Below are 21,366 nucleotides of genomic sequence, written 5' to 3' on the forward strand. Positions count from 1 at the left end.
TTTCCTTTGTAAGGTTTAATCCTCGATACGTGACAGAAGACAATGGCATAAAAACATCCCCCTCACTAAATTCCTTTAGCTCTGGGGGTTATTCTGCAGAGTCTGCTGTTTGTGGTGTGGGATAGTTGTGATGAGACTAGAACCCAGCACAGCCTAATAGATGTGGACCACAGGAGCTAGACTGTAATGTAGATGTCAAGGATTTGGGGGTGGACTCATGAGGCTTATTAGTTTTCACTTTCTGTGTTTTACGTTTTGAACACAGTGCTGTTGCTGTGGGTCTTGAGGCAAATAGTCAGTCAGTGGCAGGTGTGGAACTTCTTCATACCTGTGTTCTCAGACATCATGGTCCAACTGCACTTGGTGAAACTGAAATGGGGCTTTTATTTAGCAACTATTTAAAATGAGGTATTTCTGAAAATGTAATCATTCACACTTGCACCTTGCAGAATTTCATGAAACACCCACTGCTCTTCTGATTTGGTAGAAATTCACATGACATTCAGTTCAAACCAGGCGTGTTTGATTTTAATGAGTTTCTCAAAAGCAGCAGCACACTTGGTAAAGAAGATAATTTATGACAGCATGGCCAGGATAAAGATTAAACTAGTGGATCTTAACATGAGTTCTGTCCTTATATTCTGGCTTTTCTCAGTTTTAATGGCAGTTGTTAGCTGTGGCATGTGAGACATAATGTCATTCTTGCTAATAGAGGGGGCTCCTTAGCTTTAGTCCTGTTTTCACCAGGAGAACCTTCTGTGCTGAGCAGGAGCCCGTTTTCGGAGCATAGTTCTTCTACCTGTGTTTTCACCGCAGGATCCAGATTTGGTATATGTTAACACATGTGGTAATCTTACAACTCCACTGCTGAGCATCAGCAGGCTAATTTGTTTAATCTTCTCTGGGCTCTGGTCCGGCTGTCTAAACACATCACAGTGCGCTCGATGGACATTTACCCCAGGGGCAGTTCTTTGACTTTAATTCCTGGGAATAAAAGGCACTTTACGGTGGAAAAGCAGCTTTTGTGTTCACTCTGAATTTATAGTGTCATGTTTGCTTTCAAGTAGCATGATAGTTTGTTTCAGTCACTGTCATGTACAGTACTTAACTAAACTATTGTTCCCTAGTATTCTGATGGTATTGTAGGTAGCTGTTTGCAGTATTCATATTGTTAGATGTAATTAACATCACTGAAAACTGATGTATCTGTTGCCATTCATCATCTCTCTGCATGCCTCCTGTCCTGATGTTCTCATGGCCTAATTACACCAGTTACAAGAAACAAGTAGAGAAATGTATTTAAGTTTTTTTTTTTTTTTGTATCTGTATTGGAAGAGTTTTTTGTTTTGGGTTTTTTATTTTATTTTATTTTTTATTTTTTTGCAGACATGTTATTACAATGCATGTTTTGAGCCTGTGACCTTTGGTTTCTGCTTTCTTCCTGAATTTTTGCCTTCCCAGCCACATTGCTGATGTCCCCTCATCTGTTGAGATATTGGGCTGTGGCCACTGTGTCATGTGCTTTTGCAATAACACAGGTTGTTTACTGAGCTCTATCTTGGGCAGACACACACCTCTTTATGGTTCTGTGTGGTTTCCATTGCCTGGAACTTCATACCATTTTGATGGATTGGTCATGAGACATTTCCTAGTCAGTGAATAGAAACCGGTTTTACCGAGGTGGCGTTACTGGCTGAATGTGTGGTTTTGATCCTCTCAGGCCCAGGTGGAATCCCACCCAGAGGCCTGCTGGGAGATGGCCCTAATGACCCCAGAGGAGGAACTCTGCTGTCTGTCACTGGAGAGGTCATCGACCCAAAGTAAGAAATTCACACACATTAATGCAACAGGCTGTGAGGAGTGTCAATTTAAGCTTTAGGGGCTGTAAATTGACCATAAATGGTGTCAAAAACAGGGTTTGAATCTAAAGAAAATTGTAAAATATAAGACTTGAATCTTTTATGTGACTGTACTGGTTTTATTAAAAAAAAAACTGAATTGCTCTTACTTAGCCGGCCTTACATGGCAGCTCCGCCACCTCACCAAGCCCCACCCGTACACATGGCCCAAATGGCAAGTGGACCCCCTCCAGATATGAGAGTGCCCCCAATGGACATAAGAGCCGCACCCATGGTTGAACCACGAAGCATGATGGGAGACCCCAGAGGGCCCCCGATGATGGAGCCACGGGCACCTCCAATGGAAGCCAGAGGTACTGCTGCTCCAGAGTGTGACAACCGGAACAAAGTGTGAACTCATTTCTGTAACTTGGTTCAGTGTCAGGCCCAGCTGGCAGACAAACAAGGGCTTGTCTAATATGACACTACTGTTTTTGTGTTTCCATAAAACACATTTCCTTACATTCAGTACCTTCCTAGGGTTTTTTTTTTTTTTTTTTTTAAAATGTGCATGTCAAGATGTTTCTAGAAAACAGTGAAGCATTTCTCATTTACAGGCACATTTCTTTTTAAATTTGTGGGTTTTAATGTTTTATGTAGTGCTCCAAACAGTGCATTTTTCAACACACTTGTTCTTAATGTACACTCCAGTAATTCCTTGAATATTCAGCAAGGTGTGAGCGGCCACTGTGGTTTTGTACCTTTGTGCAGGTCGTGACCCAAGGGCGATGGACGCCCGTGGACCTGTGAATGCGCAGAGGGTTCCCATGGGAGCAATGCAAGGCCCTATTCCTCACAATATGGGTCCAAACGCTCCTCCACCTGCAAGACCGGTAACGTCTGCTGCTTTCTTTTTTTTTTATCAAAAGATCTCCCCATTATGCTTTATAACTGCCTAACTGTGAATAATAACAGACTACCTCATAAACATAGTTTTATTTATTATGGTGAGCAGTTTTTATAGAAGAGTCCATCCAGATTTAATCTCAGAAGGAACTTGAATATCTCGTCTTGATTCATCAGTTATTACACTATAAAGACTGGTTGAATAAACATTAGCTTCACATTACGATAAAAACATTGTAAAAGTTGTGTGAACATGACTTGAGGAATGAAACTTGCATAAAGATAAGTGCTATCTGATCATATTGGTTAATTGTTACCCTCGTAATGAACAGTGTAAACTCACAGCGCGTGTCCTGCAGGGTCCTGGTATTTCTGGTGTTCCTCCATCAGGAGGAGGCTTCAGCCCGGGGCAGAGCCAGGTCTCCACACAGGACCAGGAGAAGGTGGGTGTCACTTGATCTCTCATCCCTGGTTTATAGCGCACTGGTCCAAGAGTCAGGAACTATGACAGTGTTTTAAAAGGCTTATGTCTGTTGCCTGGGTGTAGACATGCACACAGTAACGCAAATAAAACAGACCTTTACGGTAATCAGCTGTTAAGCACAGAGTAGTTGTGTATGAGCAACTTGTTGGACTGGCTCAGAGTAAAATGCTGTGACATTCTTAGAGTCTCACTGATTACAAGTTCCTCAGTCTGAGCGGGAAAATAGGAGTTGTGTAATGCAGTAGAATTTGTTTGACTCAAACAGTAACTGGTGCAGTTTGAACACAAAGGCCTTTTTAAACCTTCATTTTACCAGGAAGTCTCATTGAGATCAAGATTGCTTTCTCAACGGAGACCTGGCCAAGATGGCAGCCATACAAATTTACAGCATATTAAAATTCAACATGTTCAATATACAGGAATTCCACTCACATGATAAAAACAGTGGATCATTAAGGTGTTCTGATTTCCTTGTCACCAAAAACCAACAGATTATTTGTTTTACCTCACAAATGACAACTTTCCTATTTTGTCCTAGGCTGCCCTAATCATGCAAGTCCTGCAGCTGACCCCAGAACAGATTGCCATGTTGCCCCCGGAGCAGAGGCAGAGCATCCTTATCCTCAAAGAGCAGATTCAGAAGACTGCGAGTGGGGCACCCTGAAGGTCTGACTGAGGGGAAAACGCCAAAAAGCAGAGGTGGAGTTTTCTGTTCTGACTGGAATTTTTAAATGGATGAAACACTGTTGAATTGTCATGGAAGAACTTGTTTTCCTCCCTTACATTTACACAATTCATTTTATTTCAGGACTCAAAGACGCCGTCACCTTCAGCTTGAACCAGTCTGAAGACGTCTCATCATAGTTTAGGATATTGTATAGTTATGTAAATCATAGTCTGTTTTCTTGTGGATTCAAACTTGAGCAAAAACATTGAGAGGATGATGGTGTTGAACAGAGATAAAGGCCGGTGCTGGAATGTCATGAGATTTCACTTGTTTTCTCCTAATGACAACCGTTTTTATGTTACCAGCTCTGGAAACTTTGGATATTGTTTTGTCAATAAAAACAAAAGCCATTGATTACTTCCCTTCATTTATTCAGGAGTCTGGATTGTGTACAAGAAAAGTCATTTAAAAAATACCAATTAACAATTCCAGTAACTGAAACACCTTCCACACCTTTCAATAATTAACTGAATTACTTTTTGTTTTCATTTCATCCTTCAGACAAGGAAATAATTGCTGGTTCCAAGAACCCAGTGTCCTGGCTCACAGCAGTCTTATTTCCTTAACAAGTGAAGCACAAAGAAAACAAACTGTACACTAAGAAGTTAAACATTTTTAGAACTCTCAGTAGTTATTGTAGCCTGTAACACATTCACATGTATTGTAAGAACACGTTATTTACAGTTTTTGACCAGAAGAAAATCTGTGCTGAAGGGAAGACGTATTAACGCTGAAATATGCTGACTCTTTGCTGTTAAACAAAAGCTTTAGCTAATGCATATGTTGAGGAAAAATGTATGCAGATCCCCAAAAAAAGCTTCACATTAGGTGCATAGGTCAGCACACAGTACTAGTGAAGTAAAAAAAACAACCCACACATTGATTTAATGCTCCAAAAATTGTGTTTATTTAGGCCAAGCTGCCATGGCAGCAATGACATTTCAACAAGTCTTCATCAGGTATTCACTTGATGTTGAAACGCCATCGTTGCCGCGGCAGCTTGGCCTATATCATTTTTGAGAGCGTTGCATCAATTTGTGGTCTTAAAGAGCAAATAAACTATTTTGATCAGTGCAGTTTTCATGAGGTGAACAACGCTGGTTCCATAACACTCAATTTAAAGACAATAGCTTTGATTTTTACTACCGTCTGACATCCAACACAAGAAAATAAAGCAGATTATATGATGAGAAATGATCATTAGCTGCTATAGTAGTAGTAAATTACCATACGAACAATATCTGAAACAATATTCAAATACATACTGTCTTGATGCAAAAAAAAAAAAAGGTTATACAAGGAAGTAACAAGTTTACTATAACCTTGAGGTCCAGCTGTTTCCCTTACAGTCAAATTCTTCCTTCAAGTCATCAGCCATCAGGAACTGGCAGGGCCTCACCAGACATGCAGCTTAAGGTTGTTGATACACGGGTGTAACTGGTTTTATAAACCTGAATCATGATCTAGTCTTGATTAGATTGAAAGACGAGGTCAAGTCACTTCCTGAGTAGCGCTGCCACAACATCCATACATTTTTACCAGTGCAATTTGTTAAAGCACACCCAGCTTAGTGCCTCAAGTCTTCAGACGACTGTCATCGTCGTGTTCGGTTAATCTGTAGTGAAAGAAAAGCTGCCGTCGTTTTGTCTGCTCAGAAGTTCTCCTTGTTGAAATAAAATTTGGTCCTCCGAGGATCCACGTCTGAGAATTTGGCACATTTCTTTTCCAAGACTTTTGCTAGAGCTTCAGGGCCGCACAAGAACGTTCCCACTGCAGAACTGAAGAGAAAACGAGATCGAAGAGTTCGATTAAACAGCCAGTGGTGGAGAGTAACAAACTACATTTACTCAAGTTCTGCGGTACTTGTATATTGAGTACTTACATTTTCTGTAACACTTAAAGTCCCGTATTTAGTTTTACATTTAATACATAGTTTCTAGCACACTATATAGTTGTAACCTGATAAGGACATTTGTATATTTAATGTACAATATTTGACAATTTGACATACTTTAGTATGATATGAGGGAATTAAAGATGTTTAAAGGATTTCTAAAAGGGGGATTTTATCTTACGTGGGGTTCTCTTTGCGGACTTGTTCAAACTCCTTGTCCCAGATGGGTCTGCCGTAGTGCGTTTTCTGTTTGAGCCCAGTGATCACATCCGTTTCCTTATCGAAGTGAACCATCACATGAGTAGTCTGTGGTGAAATCGGGGGGTTTACATATTACAGCCGAGTTTACATTGAAATTACTTTACACTGTTAATCTGGACTTTGGTGAGTGAGGCCTGAGTCGCACACTCACATGGCTTTGATCCCATCCTGTCAGATAGAGTTTGTAGGTGAGGAAATCCCCCATGCCTCTCTCCTCCATCTCTTTCTCCAGCACCTGCAGGAGGTCAGCGAACCACTCAAAGGCATGTGTTTCACGGCAGAGCCAGTAAAAGTAAATCTGTAACCAGGAAGCAAATGCAGGAGTGTTAAACAGTGATCTATTTACAGCTGATCACCCATTACATTTCATTTAAGAGACAGTAATGGGTCCTGTCTCACACCAGTCACATGCAGCAGTCTGTCAATGTGATGTCAAAGGATATATAGGTTTAACTGTGAAAAGGAGACTGACTGGCACATGATGTGGGTGTTTGGGTTGTTACCTTTCTAGTGCGCAGCTTTGGGTCGGAGTCCTTGAACTTGTACCAGATGGACTTGAGGATGGAGGCAAAGGGAGTGACCCCGATGCCAGCGCCAACCAGCATGCTGACCTCGTAATCGAATACGTCCTCGCTGGCTGTGCCAAAGGGTCCGTCCACGCCCATTCTGGGGAAACAAACACTGCGTTATCATGGCTAATTAACTACAGATGACAATCTAAGCATGATAAAGTCAAAAGTAACTCACAGGCTGCAAATAGTGAATGAATGTGTGAAAACATGCACTCACCAGCCACTTTTTGTATGAATTTCCCTCCAGATCAATCAAGTATGTAATTCAATGCAACACTCTGCCTTAACATCTGTGTTTATGAAGATCAAAATGTTTGTTTTTGGTGAAACTGTCAAATGTATAAATTGAATTATATGTTTATTACTGAGGTAATAGTTAAAGGTGGTGTACTGGGCTACATCATATTCATATAATTCAATTTATACATTTATGACAATTTCACCAAAAAAACAAACATTTTGAGCTTCATAAACACAGATGTTAAAGCAGAAGTGTTGCATTGACGTGCATACAATTGTACAGGGGTGCCTAATAAAGTGGCTGGTGAGTGTTTATATCCATATGCATATGACAGATTACAAACTTCATGTAAGCTGGTGTGCAGGCTAGCATAACTATACAAGCTCATAAATATAATGCACGCCAGTCATTTCTCAGATGGTTCATTTCAACCTGTAATCACTATTCCTGTTTATATTTGGCCTTGTTAAAGGCACGGATGATTTGGCCTCACGTTTTCCTCTTTGTCTGGCCTGAAGTTCAAACAAGTTCAACACTGATTTTGGAACACAGAAGCTAAGAAAAGGGGCATTTATTTAGCAATGGACCAATGCCACATATACCACAACACAATATTTAAACACTGCCATATGATGAAGATTGTATGATATGATCCAAAGCCCAGGCACAACCAAATGGATCTTGTGATGACATTTTTTCTTAAATCAACTAGTTGTCAAATGTTGGCTTTATCGTGCGCAACTGCCACACCCATTTTCATACCTAAAAACTAGTAAGGTAACAACTGCCATCTAGCAATAGTAATTAAGTCCTTCAAATTTGAAAAAGACAAACCCGTGGGAAACCTTCTCCAAGAAGTGTTTACATTAATCTTATCTAGCCTTGCATTATTTTTCTAATTGTGGGTCAGGATACAAGGTTGGCAATCCTACAAATAATACCAGTGAATGAAACAACCAATAATGAGAAGTTGTACATAATACTTTATACTACATCAAATGTTTGGAAGAAGTACTCACTTGGGTCCTTGTGCTCCCTCAGGTAGCTGCTGCATTATGTCGATGAGCTTGTTGGTCCAGTCCCCAGCCGAGCGGATGTGGACGCTGAAGAAATCCTCCTCGGGGGCAGAGGTCATGGTGAACGGGTGCCACTCCAGCTGAGAGATTGCCGGGCAGTTACCAGCTGCAGCTCCAGCACTTTGGAAGGTCGCATCACGATCTTAGAGCAAAAACAAACAAACAAACAGACTGTAAGTGACAGTATCGTCAGTTGCAAAGCAACTCAGAGGCCAACACATAAATGGCGAGTCAAACGTACCTTCCTGTAGGTCACTTTCTGCATGTAACGAATGAAACGCAGACAACGCTCACACAGATACAGAAACATTGGACCGATCACCCACATCCAGGTCTGGAAAAAGCAGAGAAAATACAGACAACTGTGATAATTAATAACTCACTGGCGAATCTGTTTTTAAACTGGTATTTGTAGTGATTGGGTCATTTGAGGAAAAAAAAAAAAAAGATGTACCTGTGGGAATCCCCCTGCAAACTGAGGGATGGGACACTCAGGAAGGGTTCCCCAGTCATCGCTGCGATCTTTACAGTAGCTCACATTGTGCAGAGGATTTGTTCGCTGTTGACTCCTCACGATGCGTCTGTAGATAAGACACCAGTGAAACCAGCTTGCAACCACATTCCAGTAGAAGCAGTGAAAACAGACCTTTTCCCTTACCCAGCTCCATGAAAGACGAGACCAGCGAAGAAAATGATGAAGAGATGATGCGTGTACCAGAAGACTTCGAAATAGTTGCGTCTGATGACCTCCATGGAGGAGGTGATGATGAGGATGAGGGCCAGAGTGATGATGACGCCTGTGAGGCCAGCGATGGAGCTAAAGGCAAAGCGGGTTGGAATCTGCTGTGGATCCTGAGGCACAAGAAGAAGAAGAGAGGGTCAGTGAGGGCACATGAGCTTTTAGGATATGGAATCTCTGCTGCATTTGTCTCTTTTGCCTGCCAGGTATTTTGGCATTTCAACATGAATCTGGGAATGTCTCGTGGTGTTGGTCCAGACTAAAATATCTCAACTACAATTGGTTGAATTGGCACAAATTCATGTACAGACATTCATGGTCCCTGATTTTTCCTTAGGCTTCACCTTTAGGTTGACATGTTTTGCTTTATGATGACTGAACAACTTAGTACACACGTGTTCCCTTTGCCCTCCTTTATCGCCACAATCAGGTAAAAAAATTCAGCAGTAACTTTGTAATACCTGGAAAACCTAACGGTCACATCAATCTCAGCTGTACCATTATTAGCAAATACTAGCATGCTAACAAATGAGACTACAATGCTATATGGTAAATACCAGCATGTTGGCTCAAACTACCACTGTGTGTAGCTTCAGTAAATAAAAAAGTATTTCTGCTTTAGGATGCTTTTCTACTTTAATTCCACTATTTTTTTAAATGGAGAAATGTCACTTTTACTCTATGATGGCTAGTTTGTGTTTACAGCTTGTTCTTAGATTCAGAATTGATATTCTATGTGTAGATGACCGTATAATCTTTCAACTGACCTGAAAACAAAACTACACAAACAGCAAAAAACAAGCCAAAAAAAAGGGGCTTAAAAGCAGGACAATCACTGAAACTGGACATGCAATGGGATTCTAATTTTGAATCTCCACATTTATGAATTTTCCTTATTTCTTTATGGTGGTTTCACAATAATAAGCTGATGACTTACAACGTTTGTTATGCGGACTGGATTCAAGTAGGAAGTGCTGTTTGTGTCCTCCAGTTGGGACAAAATAGTGCTGAGCTCATCATAAGCTCCTTGTCTGCTGTTGTTGAGCCACTCCACGTTCAGCAAATGGGCAATGGTATGAACAGCTGTCAGAGCACAGATAGGAGTATGGGTAAGTACTTGTAAAACAAGCTCTTAACTGAAATATAATACAAGCTTAAATGTTGATAACGAGTTAAAAACAATGTTCAGTAAAATTTATTAGGCTTACCAATTATCACCTTTGTCAGAGTTGCCTAAAATATCTGCCTAGGACAGGTAAACCCAAACCTTTTGCTGAAATGCATTCAAGTGAGACTGCACGGATCCCTCACCTGTCATTAGTGCTATCATGTACCCCACCAGCTTGTGAAAAGTCAGATTTTTGTCCAGTTGTTTCCTCAATGTTTTACTGCAACACTGAAAACACAAATAAAGAAATTAAGAGGAATGTAGCTTTCCAAAACAGCAAACTATCTGATCTGTGTCAAAGACAAGGTAGTACTACGGCGCTGATTAGTCAGATATGATGTTAAAACACAAAGATAATACTCCTCTTTGTTTTACAGTTTTAATGTGCAGAAATAGTGAGACACACAACAGTGGAACTGGTTTGCAAGACAATGTGAATATACTGGCAGTGTATTTAGTGCACATCACCCTGCAACAGCTTACCATGAAGGAGCCTCGGATCAGAGACAGCAGATTTCTGCATACTGGGAGGAGGATTAGCATGCAGTTGAAGTTGAGTACAGCTGCAGGCGCTCTGGCCCAGGGTAAGCCAGACTGAAACAACATACACATGCATAAGAATCTGACTTAAAAAAAAATAAAATGAAATCAGTGGAGGAAAGTAACTAAGTACATGTGTTCAAGTACAGTTTTGGGGTACTTCTACTTTGAGTATTTCCATTTTATGCTACTTTAAACCTCTACATTTCAGAGGGAAATTATATTTTTCCACACACTACATTTAAAGTCTCTAAATGTTTTGACTTCGCTGCTTACAAAACACCTGTGTGGTGCCTTGTAACATTTCAAATGTCTGAGCTGTTGACAGTTCCACCAAAGAGAGACTTTCATACGGTGTCTTTTATAGAACTGTCCAAGGCGAGGAAGGTTTATTTATACAGAACATTTTCATACGCAACAGCAATTCAAAGTATTTAACACAAAGCACATCAAAATGCATATATAGATAAAGAAGTAGCAACATGCTTGAGTAGATACCTAGTACATTTAGGATAGCTGTGGCACACTGTGGATTCTCACTGTTCTCAGTATACTTTACTTCAGGCCTCCCAAGACTAACCTCCGAGTAATTTAACAGAGGCGGGGGTACTTCCAGAAAATTTGAAACATCGGTGTCTATACAGTCAGCTACACAGCACAATGAAGGTCAGTTGGTTACTGGGTAATGGATAAAAAATAAAAGTAAAAATAGAAGCAGATAAAGTATAGGGTGGAATTGAGAAAAATGAACAGTCTTTAGCTTGCTTTTAAAAGTGGCTCCAGTTGGAGCAGACCTAAGTTCTACTGAGAGCTGGTTCCAGCTGTGGGCAGCATCATGGCTAAAAGCACTTTCTCCTGGTTTAGTTCAAACTCTGGGCACCGTTACCTGCCCAGTCCCTGCAGATCTGAGACGCTTACCAGGCTTGTACTCAGCAAACATAGATCTATTTTGGACCCAGACCATTAAGAAACTTGTAGACAATAAGTAGGACCTTAAATTGAATTCTGCATCTAACTGGAGGCCAGTGCAAAGATCCAAGGACTAATGTGTTCTAGCACCAGCATTTTGAATGGGTTAGTTAACTGATGGTCTCACTGGGGAGGCCAGTCAGTAGTGTATTAGTCTACCCTAATAGAAACAAAAGCATGAGTGAGCTTTTCTAAATCCTGCTCAGAGGTACCACAAGGTCGGAGTTTTCACAATAAAACAATGTATTGGAGAAAAGAAACGCACATTTCCTCAAATTGATAAAACTAGCTCTAATCATTTCTGCATTTTGCTGACACTTGCATTAGTACTTTTATTGTTGGAAAACTCTTGAGCATTTCTCCTCTGCTCCATGAAAATAACGAACAAATATCTAAAATACATTTGCTGAAGTGTTAATTGTTTGCGTACTCACCGATAAGAGATGACGCGTGTAGAAAAACTGATCCCCCAAATCGTACGAGAGGTAAAACCAGACAAAAATAAAGATGTTGATGCCCATCCAGGCCACCTGCAAACAGCCACGGTCAATAACGCACACTTTCCTATGAACAATACATTTTAATGTTAAATCATAAGTCTTCGTATTGAAGCTTAAAAGTTTGGGCGCTCGGCATTTAGCGCAAAGCTGTAGGTAAACTGTCCTTGTTACCGTTACTTCTCTTTACCACTTGCGAAATTAAACGTGTGAATGTTAATAACTCACCAGTATGAAAGCTGAAAGTCCATTGTTGACGATCCAGTTACCCATATTGAGCACTAGCCTTCTCTCTCGCAACAGTTTGCCTGCATCTTCAACCTACCCGTACTTTCTATTTTATACCCCCCCCTTCGGACTCCACCTCCTCCACAGGTACAGGTGATGAGACACAAGGACAGCAAAACAAGGACAAATTGCGCCGTCAGGGAAGTTTAGAGTCCCTGGATCTGAAAGAACCTGAATCTCAGGTTGTAAAAAAAGGTGTGACTGACAGGAATGAATTGTTGTCTTGCACCATACAGGAACATTTAGTTTCCTGTACGGTGATGCAACACCTTTTATTATTTTATTAATGTTTTATTGCATGTGAGGTAATGTGCAGTGTGTAGTCATGTCTTATTTAAAAAGGTGGAGAATTAACGTGAAGACAGCAGTTTATTTTATTTAATTTTCAAGTAATGCAGTAATAAAAGGCACTGATCAAACAAAACAAAATGAAATGTGAAGCACAATGTTGATTCAGTGTCAGTCATGAGTGTATCATCAGATTTAACTTTAAGGACACAACTGATATTCCCTTAAATCTTGTTAGAGTAGTAGAATATTCCCCTGGCTTCTCATCTTCCTGGTGTATTTTACCATTTCTTCCTCTTCCTTTGTTAGTTAAAGCGAACAAACTGGAAAGTGAACAAAGCAGCTGGGTATAATGTAGGCTACTGCAGATGCAAACGTGTGCAAATGGGGCATTCGTGATGGGAAAACCCTGAGAGGAAGTACTGTAAACTAGGGGCGGTCTTTCGGGCACTTCGGACCCACTTGGCACGTTTCCCATACACCTGGCTCAGACCTGTACCTGGTCTACTGTTGCTCTCTGAAGGCCGCCTTTGTGCATCGCTGCATATCTCAGCATGCTACATTCTTTGGTATCAGGGCCTTGTAGTGCCCTAACCATACGTAGTCATCCTCGTTAAAGTCGTCAACCTAAAACTTTCAGAACCACGAATGAGTAAAGGTTTTTGCAAAAGTTGATTCTCCAACACATCACCTCGCTTTCCCCCAAAACACCAACTCTTTCTGGTTTTTGCTCAAGGCCTCACTCAGGAGTGCACCTTGCAAAACCAGCATCATGCTTCACTATTCCATTTCTACATTAGAAAAACCTGAGTTTGTTCTTTTGATTCCCTATAAACTTCTCAAGCTGCTTCCATCATGTCCTCAAGAATAGCAGTCTCCCGCTCCCCCAGCTGACTGGTGAGGTCAGGGGGGTGTGCATTTTGAGAGTCCAATGGCTCCTCAGGGGCCAGCACCATGGTGGCAGCGGTGGAGTACGAGAGCGGTGGCTTCCCTCTCCTTCCTGCCCTCCCTCTCCCCTTACGACAGCAGACGCAGTGCAGGCAGTCATGGACGTTGTACTTGAAAAGTCTTCTGCAGGGGTGGCAGAACTGGTAGAAGAGCAGCATGAAGAGCACGGCCAGGCTGTAGCAGACCAGCAGCTGGACGCCCAGTAGCGGTGCACACACATACTCGTAGAAATCTGACTTGAAGAAGTACCAGAGTGCAATGAGGAGGAAGTTCTCAATAAAGCGTCCACAGTAGTACATGGCCAGGCGGTTCCAGCGCTGCTTCCTCTCGATGAGCTCTCGATGGGAGAGGTCCAGCTGCACCCCCGACCAGCAGAAGATGTTGATGCAGGCGTAGAGTAATGTGATCATGCACAGCACCACTGTGGTGCCCAGTTTAGAGAAGTTTTTCTCTACGTTCTCAGGCAGCGAGCCTTTCCTGGCCCAGAACTCAGCCCAGGGGAGGAAGAAGAAGAAGAGTAGGTTAACCATGCCAACAAGGATCACCCAGTATGTCAGCGCCGTGCTGAAGAGAACCAGAGCTGTGATCCGCGTGGCGATCTCCAAACCCCTCCACACGATCATGCACAGGTAGGCTGCAAGACGCACCCGCACTTTGTAGTCATCGTATCTGATATGAATGGCCAGAACGCTGCACACAAGAGCCCCGTATGTGATGGAGATCAGGGTGATGATCATCAGAGCCACTGTGAACACAGACGTCACCTGTTACCCTTCAATAACAACAGCAACACACCACTTTTCAATAAAGCGCTGGTCATTAAAGTCAGCCTGTATAACCTGTATCGCCACAAGTTATTGGTGATTTCTAAAACAGTTGGTGCCCATACTCTCACTTTAAGGCTCTTGTGTCCAGAAAACCCCATATAAAGTCAAAATAAAGTTATCATCTTCTAATTCATTTAAGTCTAGTGTAAAACAATGAGCTTATAATCCTAAAGACAACCAAATGTAAATCCTTGATATGGAAAATTATGAAAAACATCCACTTTCCTGGTCTCAGCACTTCCTTTTTACCCTGTACTAGGCTGTCATGACATGACCCTCTTCCACAGATCTCCCACCTTTTATCTGATTGAGTGAAAGAAAAATAATTAACTAGGTTATGAAGTTATTTAAACTCTTCTACTCTTAATGAACTGCATATACATACACTAAACTGGCAATTGCATTTAACTTTATTTGTATAGTATCAATTCAAAAAGATGAGTCAGAGAATTTCATCATTTTAAGATGTGTAGAGGTACTGCAACCTCACCAAGGCTAAAAATCAGGGTGCAACCTTGTGAAGCAGTGATCAACAGTGATACCCATGCTGTGGAACAGTAGCTTGAACCCCAGTCTCTCAACCACTCTTACATCTTGTAGGGAGGATGTATTTTTCCTGGATGGTGGCGTACAGCTGGAGCGTCAGTTGAGGCGCTGAGCCCAGAAAAGCCTGGATGACCGCTGTGCGCTTGAAGGCGTTTCTGTGTGTGGCCAGGTTGCGCTCCGACTGTCCGATTTCCCACTCCATGGGTCTCTCCTGGCCCTTCTTCAGGCTGATCTTTCTGGAGATGGTGACATAAGGCTCCTCCTTTTTACCTGCCTTGAAATAGACCACCAGCGCCTCGAAACACCTGAAGAAGAGAGAGCAGAGTGAGAGCGGAGTCGTATTTTCACACCAACAGAGGGCAGTGCAGCGTTATGTTTAAGCTGCAGGGCAGCACAGTAGGATGTTACCATGTCTTTTTTAACATGAACATTTAATCATCACAGTGTGAATATGTTAAAAAGCTACAAAGCAAATATAAGTAAAAGGAAAAAGTCAAGGGCAATGTATCAACAACTTGTTGCTGCAGGTTATTGTCAGTGTAGAAACTTAGATATTCAGGTATTAGTCATGCACACAATGTTCTCTTATGTAAGGGATCCATCATAAACACACCTTCTTTCTTGTAAAACTAAACAATCACAAGCACGGTAATGATAAGACTCCACCAGAGGGCAGTCAGATTAAAGAAAACAGGTTCCACCAATGCTTGAGAGGAGAAACTGAAAAGCTCTGGGTGTGGTTTCCTTAATGTTTGCAGGTAAATGCTCTCTGTGTTCTGTCTCCACCATCGTAGGTGTATGAGGGCTGTGTACATCGAAGAAAGTATCTAAATCTTAAAACAAAAACATAATGAGGTATTAGAAAATTGGAGGATTTTTACATTAAAGCAAAAATGTTGAGTGTTTAAGCTGCAACAAAGAAGCTACCTAAACCGAAAGTGCAAGGTTTCCATCTGCTGCCAAGTTAATACGAGCGTTATAATCCCTGAATAATACTTGAGTAAACGAACCTGAACCTCCATATCTGCATGCAACACACCCACCCACCCCTCTGAGGATTCCCACCGCTGCGCCAAATCGCACATCATTGTGCTGGAATGTTATCTTTCACTCCAAAATGTCCAACTTTGGACATTAAGACCTAGAGGCTCAGGAATCCCACATAAAACTGCTTCACCACAGCTCAACAATGTCCCATCCTGGTGTTCCAAAGTCAGCAGTCGGACATTTTCAGACACTGCTGCTACTCACTGTGAACACGGCACAGTGCCAAGCTTCCACACTGACCCCTGAACTGACCCAAACGTTAGAGGCTGTCATGCATGCAGGCTCTTATCTCTTTACAATCTCTTACAGTATATTCACTTCAGGACTGATAGCCACAGACAGATAAGGGCCAGTCACCTTTAGTGTACGACGTTTACAGCAGTTACAGAGAAGGCACCAAAACCTGATTTACGGACATGCTTGCCTGGAAATGTGACAGCAGAACTGGGCTGAGGACGCGGTGTGAGCCAGGGTGCACTTAGGATTTTTTAAAGTGACCAAGTTTCACTTAGGGGAGACAAAATAAAAGCATGGCTGATGAAAGCATTAGCCAGGAGAATCAATATACTGACTTCCAAGGCTGCATCTTATGGTTTTACAAAAGTAAACACACAGCCTGCTGCTCTGCGTTTGCAGTCTAAGCGTGCTATCTGTTGTCTGTGTGTGCGAGTACAGTAGTGCGGTGTGGCAAATGCCACATGAACTAAGATAAAATAGATAAGATAAGATACTCCAGTAACAACTGAAATAATGATGTCCTCTGACTTCAGGAAATAATTCAGCAGCTCTTTAGTAAGATAATCCTGTTTTGGCATCTTGGGATTAGCCCGTCAGGCTCGTCGCTAACACAGCCTCATTGCACTGTGGAGAGTTTGCACAGTAAAACACACAGAGACACAAACAGGAAGCGCTACGTGCTGAGACTGGTCCAAGATGACAGAGAATTTAAGCAGTTTCTGTCCCTGCTTTGCGAGCAGGATCATACAGTATATTTAAGGAGACAAGTCAAGACAAGGTAAACCCTGTAGCAGATGCCCCAGCTCCTCTCCATAATGTTCTCATATTGACTGTGTGGATACTATGTCACATTGCCTTCTGGCTGGCTCCAGTTAACAGCTAACTCCACAGCATGCAAGCCGATATTCCTCTTCTGATAGCAGACATGGTGTGTTCGACTGCACGGTCATAAGATCAACAATTACACCATCCCCAAGTCACACAGGAAAACTCCTATCTCAGCCAACGGGGCCAACGGGGCACAGAGGTGAACTGTTTACAGCAGCTCAGCTCAGACTGAGGCAAGCTGGAAATAGACCAGAGGAGTAAAACGGAACGAACTGCACTGCAACAGCAGTCCTACGCTTTGTTTCCTGGTCATGCTAAAAACATACATCAGAGATTTTACAGCTGTGTGTAAAACATAACTGCAAAAAGCATTCCCATGACTAAAAGCTGGTTGCAGCTGTTCCCAGTCACAGGCCTGAGTGAAGCTTTCTGAGACGTGCATGATCATACACCAGCGTACTTCACTTTTACTCCTACTTGAGAGCTTAAGATTAAAAGCTATTTTTCATCTTGCCTCTCAGCGCCGATCCAGGACAGCTGTGGTACAGAAGCAGAGAGCAAACGCCTTCTGAAACATGCTCTGCAGACGGTAAACAGTGGTGGAAGGAGTACTCAGATCCTTTACCTAAACAAAAGTAGCAATACCACAGTGTAAAAATACTTTGTTATAAATCCTGCAGTCATAATGTTACTTGAGTACCAAAGTATTAGCATCAAAACATACTTAAAGTATTAAAAGTAAAAGTACTCATTATGCAGAACGGCACATTTAACGTTAATATATTATTGGATTATAATTATTGTGTTCAGCACATTTAATGTTGCAGCTGGTAAAAGGGGGAGCTAGTTTTAACTAGCTTATATGGTCATCAAGAAGGCACAGCAGAGGATGTACTTCCTGCGCCAGCTCAGGAAGTTCACCCTGCCCCAGGAGCTGCTGATACAGTTGTACAGAGGAATCATCGAGTCTGTTCTCTGCACCTCCATCACTGTCTGGTTTGGCTCAGCAATCAAACAGGACAAGTACAGACTTCAGCGGACAGTCAGGACTGCAGAAAAGGTCATCGGTGCAAGCCTGCCCTCCATGGAAGACCTGTACACCTCACGGGTCAAAAGGAGGGTGGCAAGGATCACTGCAGACCCCTCACACCCGGGACATAAAGTGTTTGAACTCCTCCCCTCTGGACGGTGTTAGAGGTCACTGTGCACCAAGACAACCAGACACAGGGACAGTTTCTTCCCCCCGCTGCTCTTTCCCATTTATTAATTATAAATACATTCATTTTGTACTTAATTTTGCTACTGTATATGGCTATTAAAGATTGATGAATAAAAGTTAGTCAAATAAAAATGACACATTTGTTGAATGAGTGGGGCGTGGGTAAGGTCGTCTCTGATTGGCTAGTCCTGCTCTGATTAATCATGAGATCACTCTCATGGGAGAAAAGTCCACTTGATAAATGTATTTTAATCTGAAGAACTCTTTTGCTCTTATTTTAATTCTTATACATTTGAGAAATACAGGCCCTGATCTCTTGAAAACGCCGCTGCGGCTCCAGAACTACAGGGGTTTATCTGACTCCTTCATATGGCTTTATAAGAATGTGCCAATATGCGAGTTGCTGCTCCTCTGTGTCGAAAGGAGCCAGTTGAGGTGGTTTGGGAATCTGATGCCTCCTGGGCACCTCCCATTGGAGGATGGACAAACTAAGTCATCTACACACCTTTTAGCAAACACTTTCTGCTGCAAAGCTTTCTTCCTATGGCAAGTAACCTGCAACTGAGGACAAGGCTGAATAAAACAACACACCCCTTAATGAATTCAACAAATTGTATGTACCTCAGGGCACTGTGTTGATAAATCAAAGTCCAGAGACAAAGAGAGCAGGAGAGTAGCACTTGTAGATTTGCATTTCATAGACGTGTAGCAGGAGTCTCTGTCTACATCTTCTTACATATTCACCAAACAGGTGAATCTGAGCTCAGCTGACACTGAGGAGCAAGCTATGACATTTAAACAGAATGCCTCCCTCAACCCAATCATTACAACAGGACTTTAAAGCTTTTAAAACTTTGCAGCCTCATCCTGCTGCCATTTTGGCCTCATTTGCTTTTCCACGTTAACATGTACATCCTCGTCTTGGCTGTTCTCTCCCTCTGATCCAGAGAGGCCTTATCAGCTGTCCGACCGGTCTACAGCAGTAAAACCTTTGGGCACCAATATCCTCAGTCATACAGCTGAGCTTCGCACAAGCAATAAATGAGACTGATGTGTTGCTGGGTCGGTGCCAGCTCTACAGTGTCATACTGGTTTTATAGTCTCACCTGCGGGTTCAACTGTGATCAAGAGGACAAGAACACAACAGTGAGAAGACTTCACAATAAAGACAGGGAACATTAAAGGACCTGTTTTGAAGTCTATTCTGACTTGACACTTAAGATGATGCAAGAGGTTATGTTCAGTCACCCATCCTGTTCAGTGAGCAGGCTTTCCATCTGGAGTGTGATTCAGTTAATGACTGCAAATCTGCAGGCCTTATTCAGTGCCTAAAACACTCCATTGTTCAACCAAAGTTACCATGATGCTGCAACAGTCGGTCTTAAAAATTCATGTGGTTGATAAAATTCTGCTGGAACAGGTCGACACTGATCATAAATGTAGTGTTCACTCTACAATAAGTCCCACTGACGTGTGAAACCTCTTCTCCAAGGGAGCACTGGCAAAATACAGTACAGGGCTGCCAAACCAAAAAAGCAGCAAATTAAATGTTTGGCACTTTGCTTATTAAAAACAGTTGCTGGCAAACCAACCAAGTGACTAGTCACTGCAGCTCCACCCATCCATAGTCATAAATACTGCAGCATCATATTAGCTCTCAGGGTTCACCATGGTGCTTTTATGCACTCAGCAGACTGTCAGTCTGTATCACATTAACTCCCCAGCACTGTAACAGGAAAGTGGAAATTGCATGTCCAGTAAGAAGGGGCGCTGACTGATGATGAATCAATGAGCTACAGTGCATGAGTAAGGAATATTTAAAGGGACACAGGGCAAAAATTCAAACCAGTTCATTTGGAAAGACAGGACTTGTCTGTGCTTTAAATGAATCTATGTTGGGGTTTTTTTTTGGTTGGTTGTTTTTGTTTTGGTAATTTATTACAGTGATGGACAGTAACGCATTTCCTCAAGTGCTGTACTTAAGGCACATGTACTTTACTTGAGTATTCTGGTATGTTACTAAAGTTCAGAGGCAATTACTTTACTCCATTACATTTATACTCCACGTTTGCAAGTGCAGTGTGGTACTGTGGAATGGGTTCTTCTTTTACTGTTAGTACTTCAAGTATATTTTGATGCCAGTACTGTTGTACTCTTAAGTGAAAGTTTAAGTGTAGGCCTTTTACAGTGCTTGTGACGGAGTATTCCGGGTAAATTGCTGGGTAAATGTGGGAAACACCCAGTAGCAGTGCAAACTATCACAAAGGGTCCTTCCACATGTAAAGTATGACCCTCTACATTGCATCACATGGCCACCACCCACCTGATAACTGGACCGAGCAGCAGCAGGTGCAGGAAAAGGACCAGAGGTCGGTCCCGACCCAAGTCTCTGTGAATGAAGGTTAAGGCTAGCTGGATGAGCACGGCGGGCAGCAGCATGAAGGTGATGGTGAAGCCCATCCAGGTGACATCGTCGGTCTTGTGGTACATGCTGCAGAGCACGGCGGCGGTGACGAACTCGGCGCAGTAGAGCACAGTGGCCAGCACGACGCTGAGGGGCGGATGGACCCGGCTGTGGTTGATCACCAGCATGAGCCCGTTCTCCGGCATCGAGGGACACTCCTGTAGGTCCATATCCGAGATGTCCCGCTCCTGCTCCTCCATGACCACCTCACGCAGGATGGTACCAAGTTCTATTTATACGTCGCCAAAAGGCGCCGACGTTAAACCGGGCTTGCCCTGCCGCACTGTGCTCCAAAAACCTCACTTTTAAAAACGACTTCCATTCATACGCAGTGTCTTCCAACTTTCCTCCGACTTGATCATCGCCGCTGTCTCACTGTGAACAACCTGTTCTCCTCGGCCGTGTCACCGCTCCACAGCAGGCACTCACTCGCCACCCACAGCCTGTTATTGTCTGGAAAACCGTGGTACGTGGCGCTACCAGGCTGTTTAACCCGAGAGAAACCTGCTACCGGTCCCAGCGCTGTTGTTGCTCCGTCTGTGTGTGTGAATCGAGAAAGTTCAGCCTCAATTCAAAACAATAACGTTAACTCGGTCAGGCGGTCATCGCCCGTGCCCCGGAGGTTATCTTAAGTTTGAACAAGCTTGTTGTTCCGTGGTAAACACACCACGAGTCTGGCTGCAGGCTGTGGGGGGGTGGGGGGGGTTGGGGCGTCAACGTGTCGGCATGCTTTTGCAGCTGCAGGCGGGTTGTGTTGTGTGT

General features: G+C 42.6%; 3 protein-coding genes across 5 annotated transcripts in view; 1 reads left to right on the forward strand and 2 right to left on the reverse strand.

Annotated features, from left to right (window-relative positions):
• Positions 1-4,312, forward strand: part of cstf2 (cleavage stimulation factor, 3' pre-RNA, subunit 2) — a 13,796-nt gene extending 9,484 nt beyond the window's left edge. For 2 of the 3 annotated variants that reach the window (XM_020590630.1, XM_020590648.1), the window contains 6 exons: positions 1,721-1,820; positions 2,013-2,212; positions 2,610-2,731; positions 3,104-3,187; positions 3,767-3,927; positions 4,037-4,309. In XM_020590630.1, coding sequence (XP_020446286.1) covers positions 1,721-1,820; positions 2,013-2,212; positions 2,610-2,731; positions 3,104-3,187; positions 3,767-3,892 — 632 coding nt within the window. In that variant the 3' untranslated portion in view covers positions 3,893-3,927; positions 4,037-4,309. Of the gene's footprint in view, positions 1-1,720; positions 1,821-2,012; positions 2,213-2,609; positions 2,732-3,103; positions 3,188-3,766; positions 3,928-4,036 lie in introns of all 3 variants that reach the window. The other variant, XM_020590638.1, reaches the window with a different exon arrangement.
• On the reverse strand, positions 4,311-12,464 carry nox1 (NADPH oxidase 1). Its single transcript, XM_020590616.1, is given in 14 exon segments — positions 4,311-5,733; positions 6,031-6,155; positions 6,262-6,408; positions 6,614-6,776; positions 7,943-8,102; positions 8,105-8,141; positions 8,241-8,333; positions 8,454-8,580; positions 8,658-8,851; positions 9,676-9,821; positions 10,050-10,134; positions 10,390-10,500; positions 11,850-11,945; positions 12,141-12,464. Coding segments are annotated over 14 exon segments (1,656 nt in total). The 5' UTR covers positions 12,186-12,464; the 3' UTR covers positions 4,311-5,606.
• Positions 12,465-12,550: 86 nt separating this feature from the next.
• Positions 12,551-21,290, reverse strand: xkrx (XK related X-linked). The gene is made up of 3 exons (XM_020590660.1): positions 20,464-21,290; positions 14,855-15,114; positions 12,551-14,181 (listed from the first exon to the last, which is right to left on the reverse strand). Exons 1-3 carry the CDS (start codon positions 20,802-20,804, stop codon positions 13,328-13,330), a joined length of 1,455 nt encoding a protein of 484 aa, XP_020446316.1. The 5' UTR covers positions 20,805-21,290; the 3' UTR covers positions 12,551-13,327.
• Between the last annotated feature and the right edge of the window lie 76 nt (positions 21,291-21,366).

The sequence above is a fragment of the Monopterus albus genome, unplaced genomic scaffold (genome assembly GCF_001952655.1).
Source record: "Monopterus albus unplaced genomic scaffold, M_albus_1.0 scaffold2.1, whole genome shotgun sequence".
NCBI classification, from domain to species: Eukaryota; Metazoa; Chordata; class Actinopteri; order Synbranchiformes; family Synbranchidae; genus Monopterus; species Monopterus albus.

Coding starts and splice junctions, on each gene's coding strand:
- xkrx (XM_020590660.1), bottom strand. CDS start 20,804: ATGGAGGAGCAGGAGCGGGACATCTCGGATATGGACCTACAGGAGTGT. Junction 15,115..20,463: donor CTGCTCGGTCCAGTTATCAG/GTGGGTGGTGGC, acceptor TCTCTTCTTCAG/GTGTTTCGAGGCGCTGGTGG. Junction 14,182..14,854: donor ATACATCCTCCCTACAAGAT/GTAAGAGTGGTT, acceptor CTGTGTTCACAG/TGGCTCTGATGATCATCACC.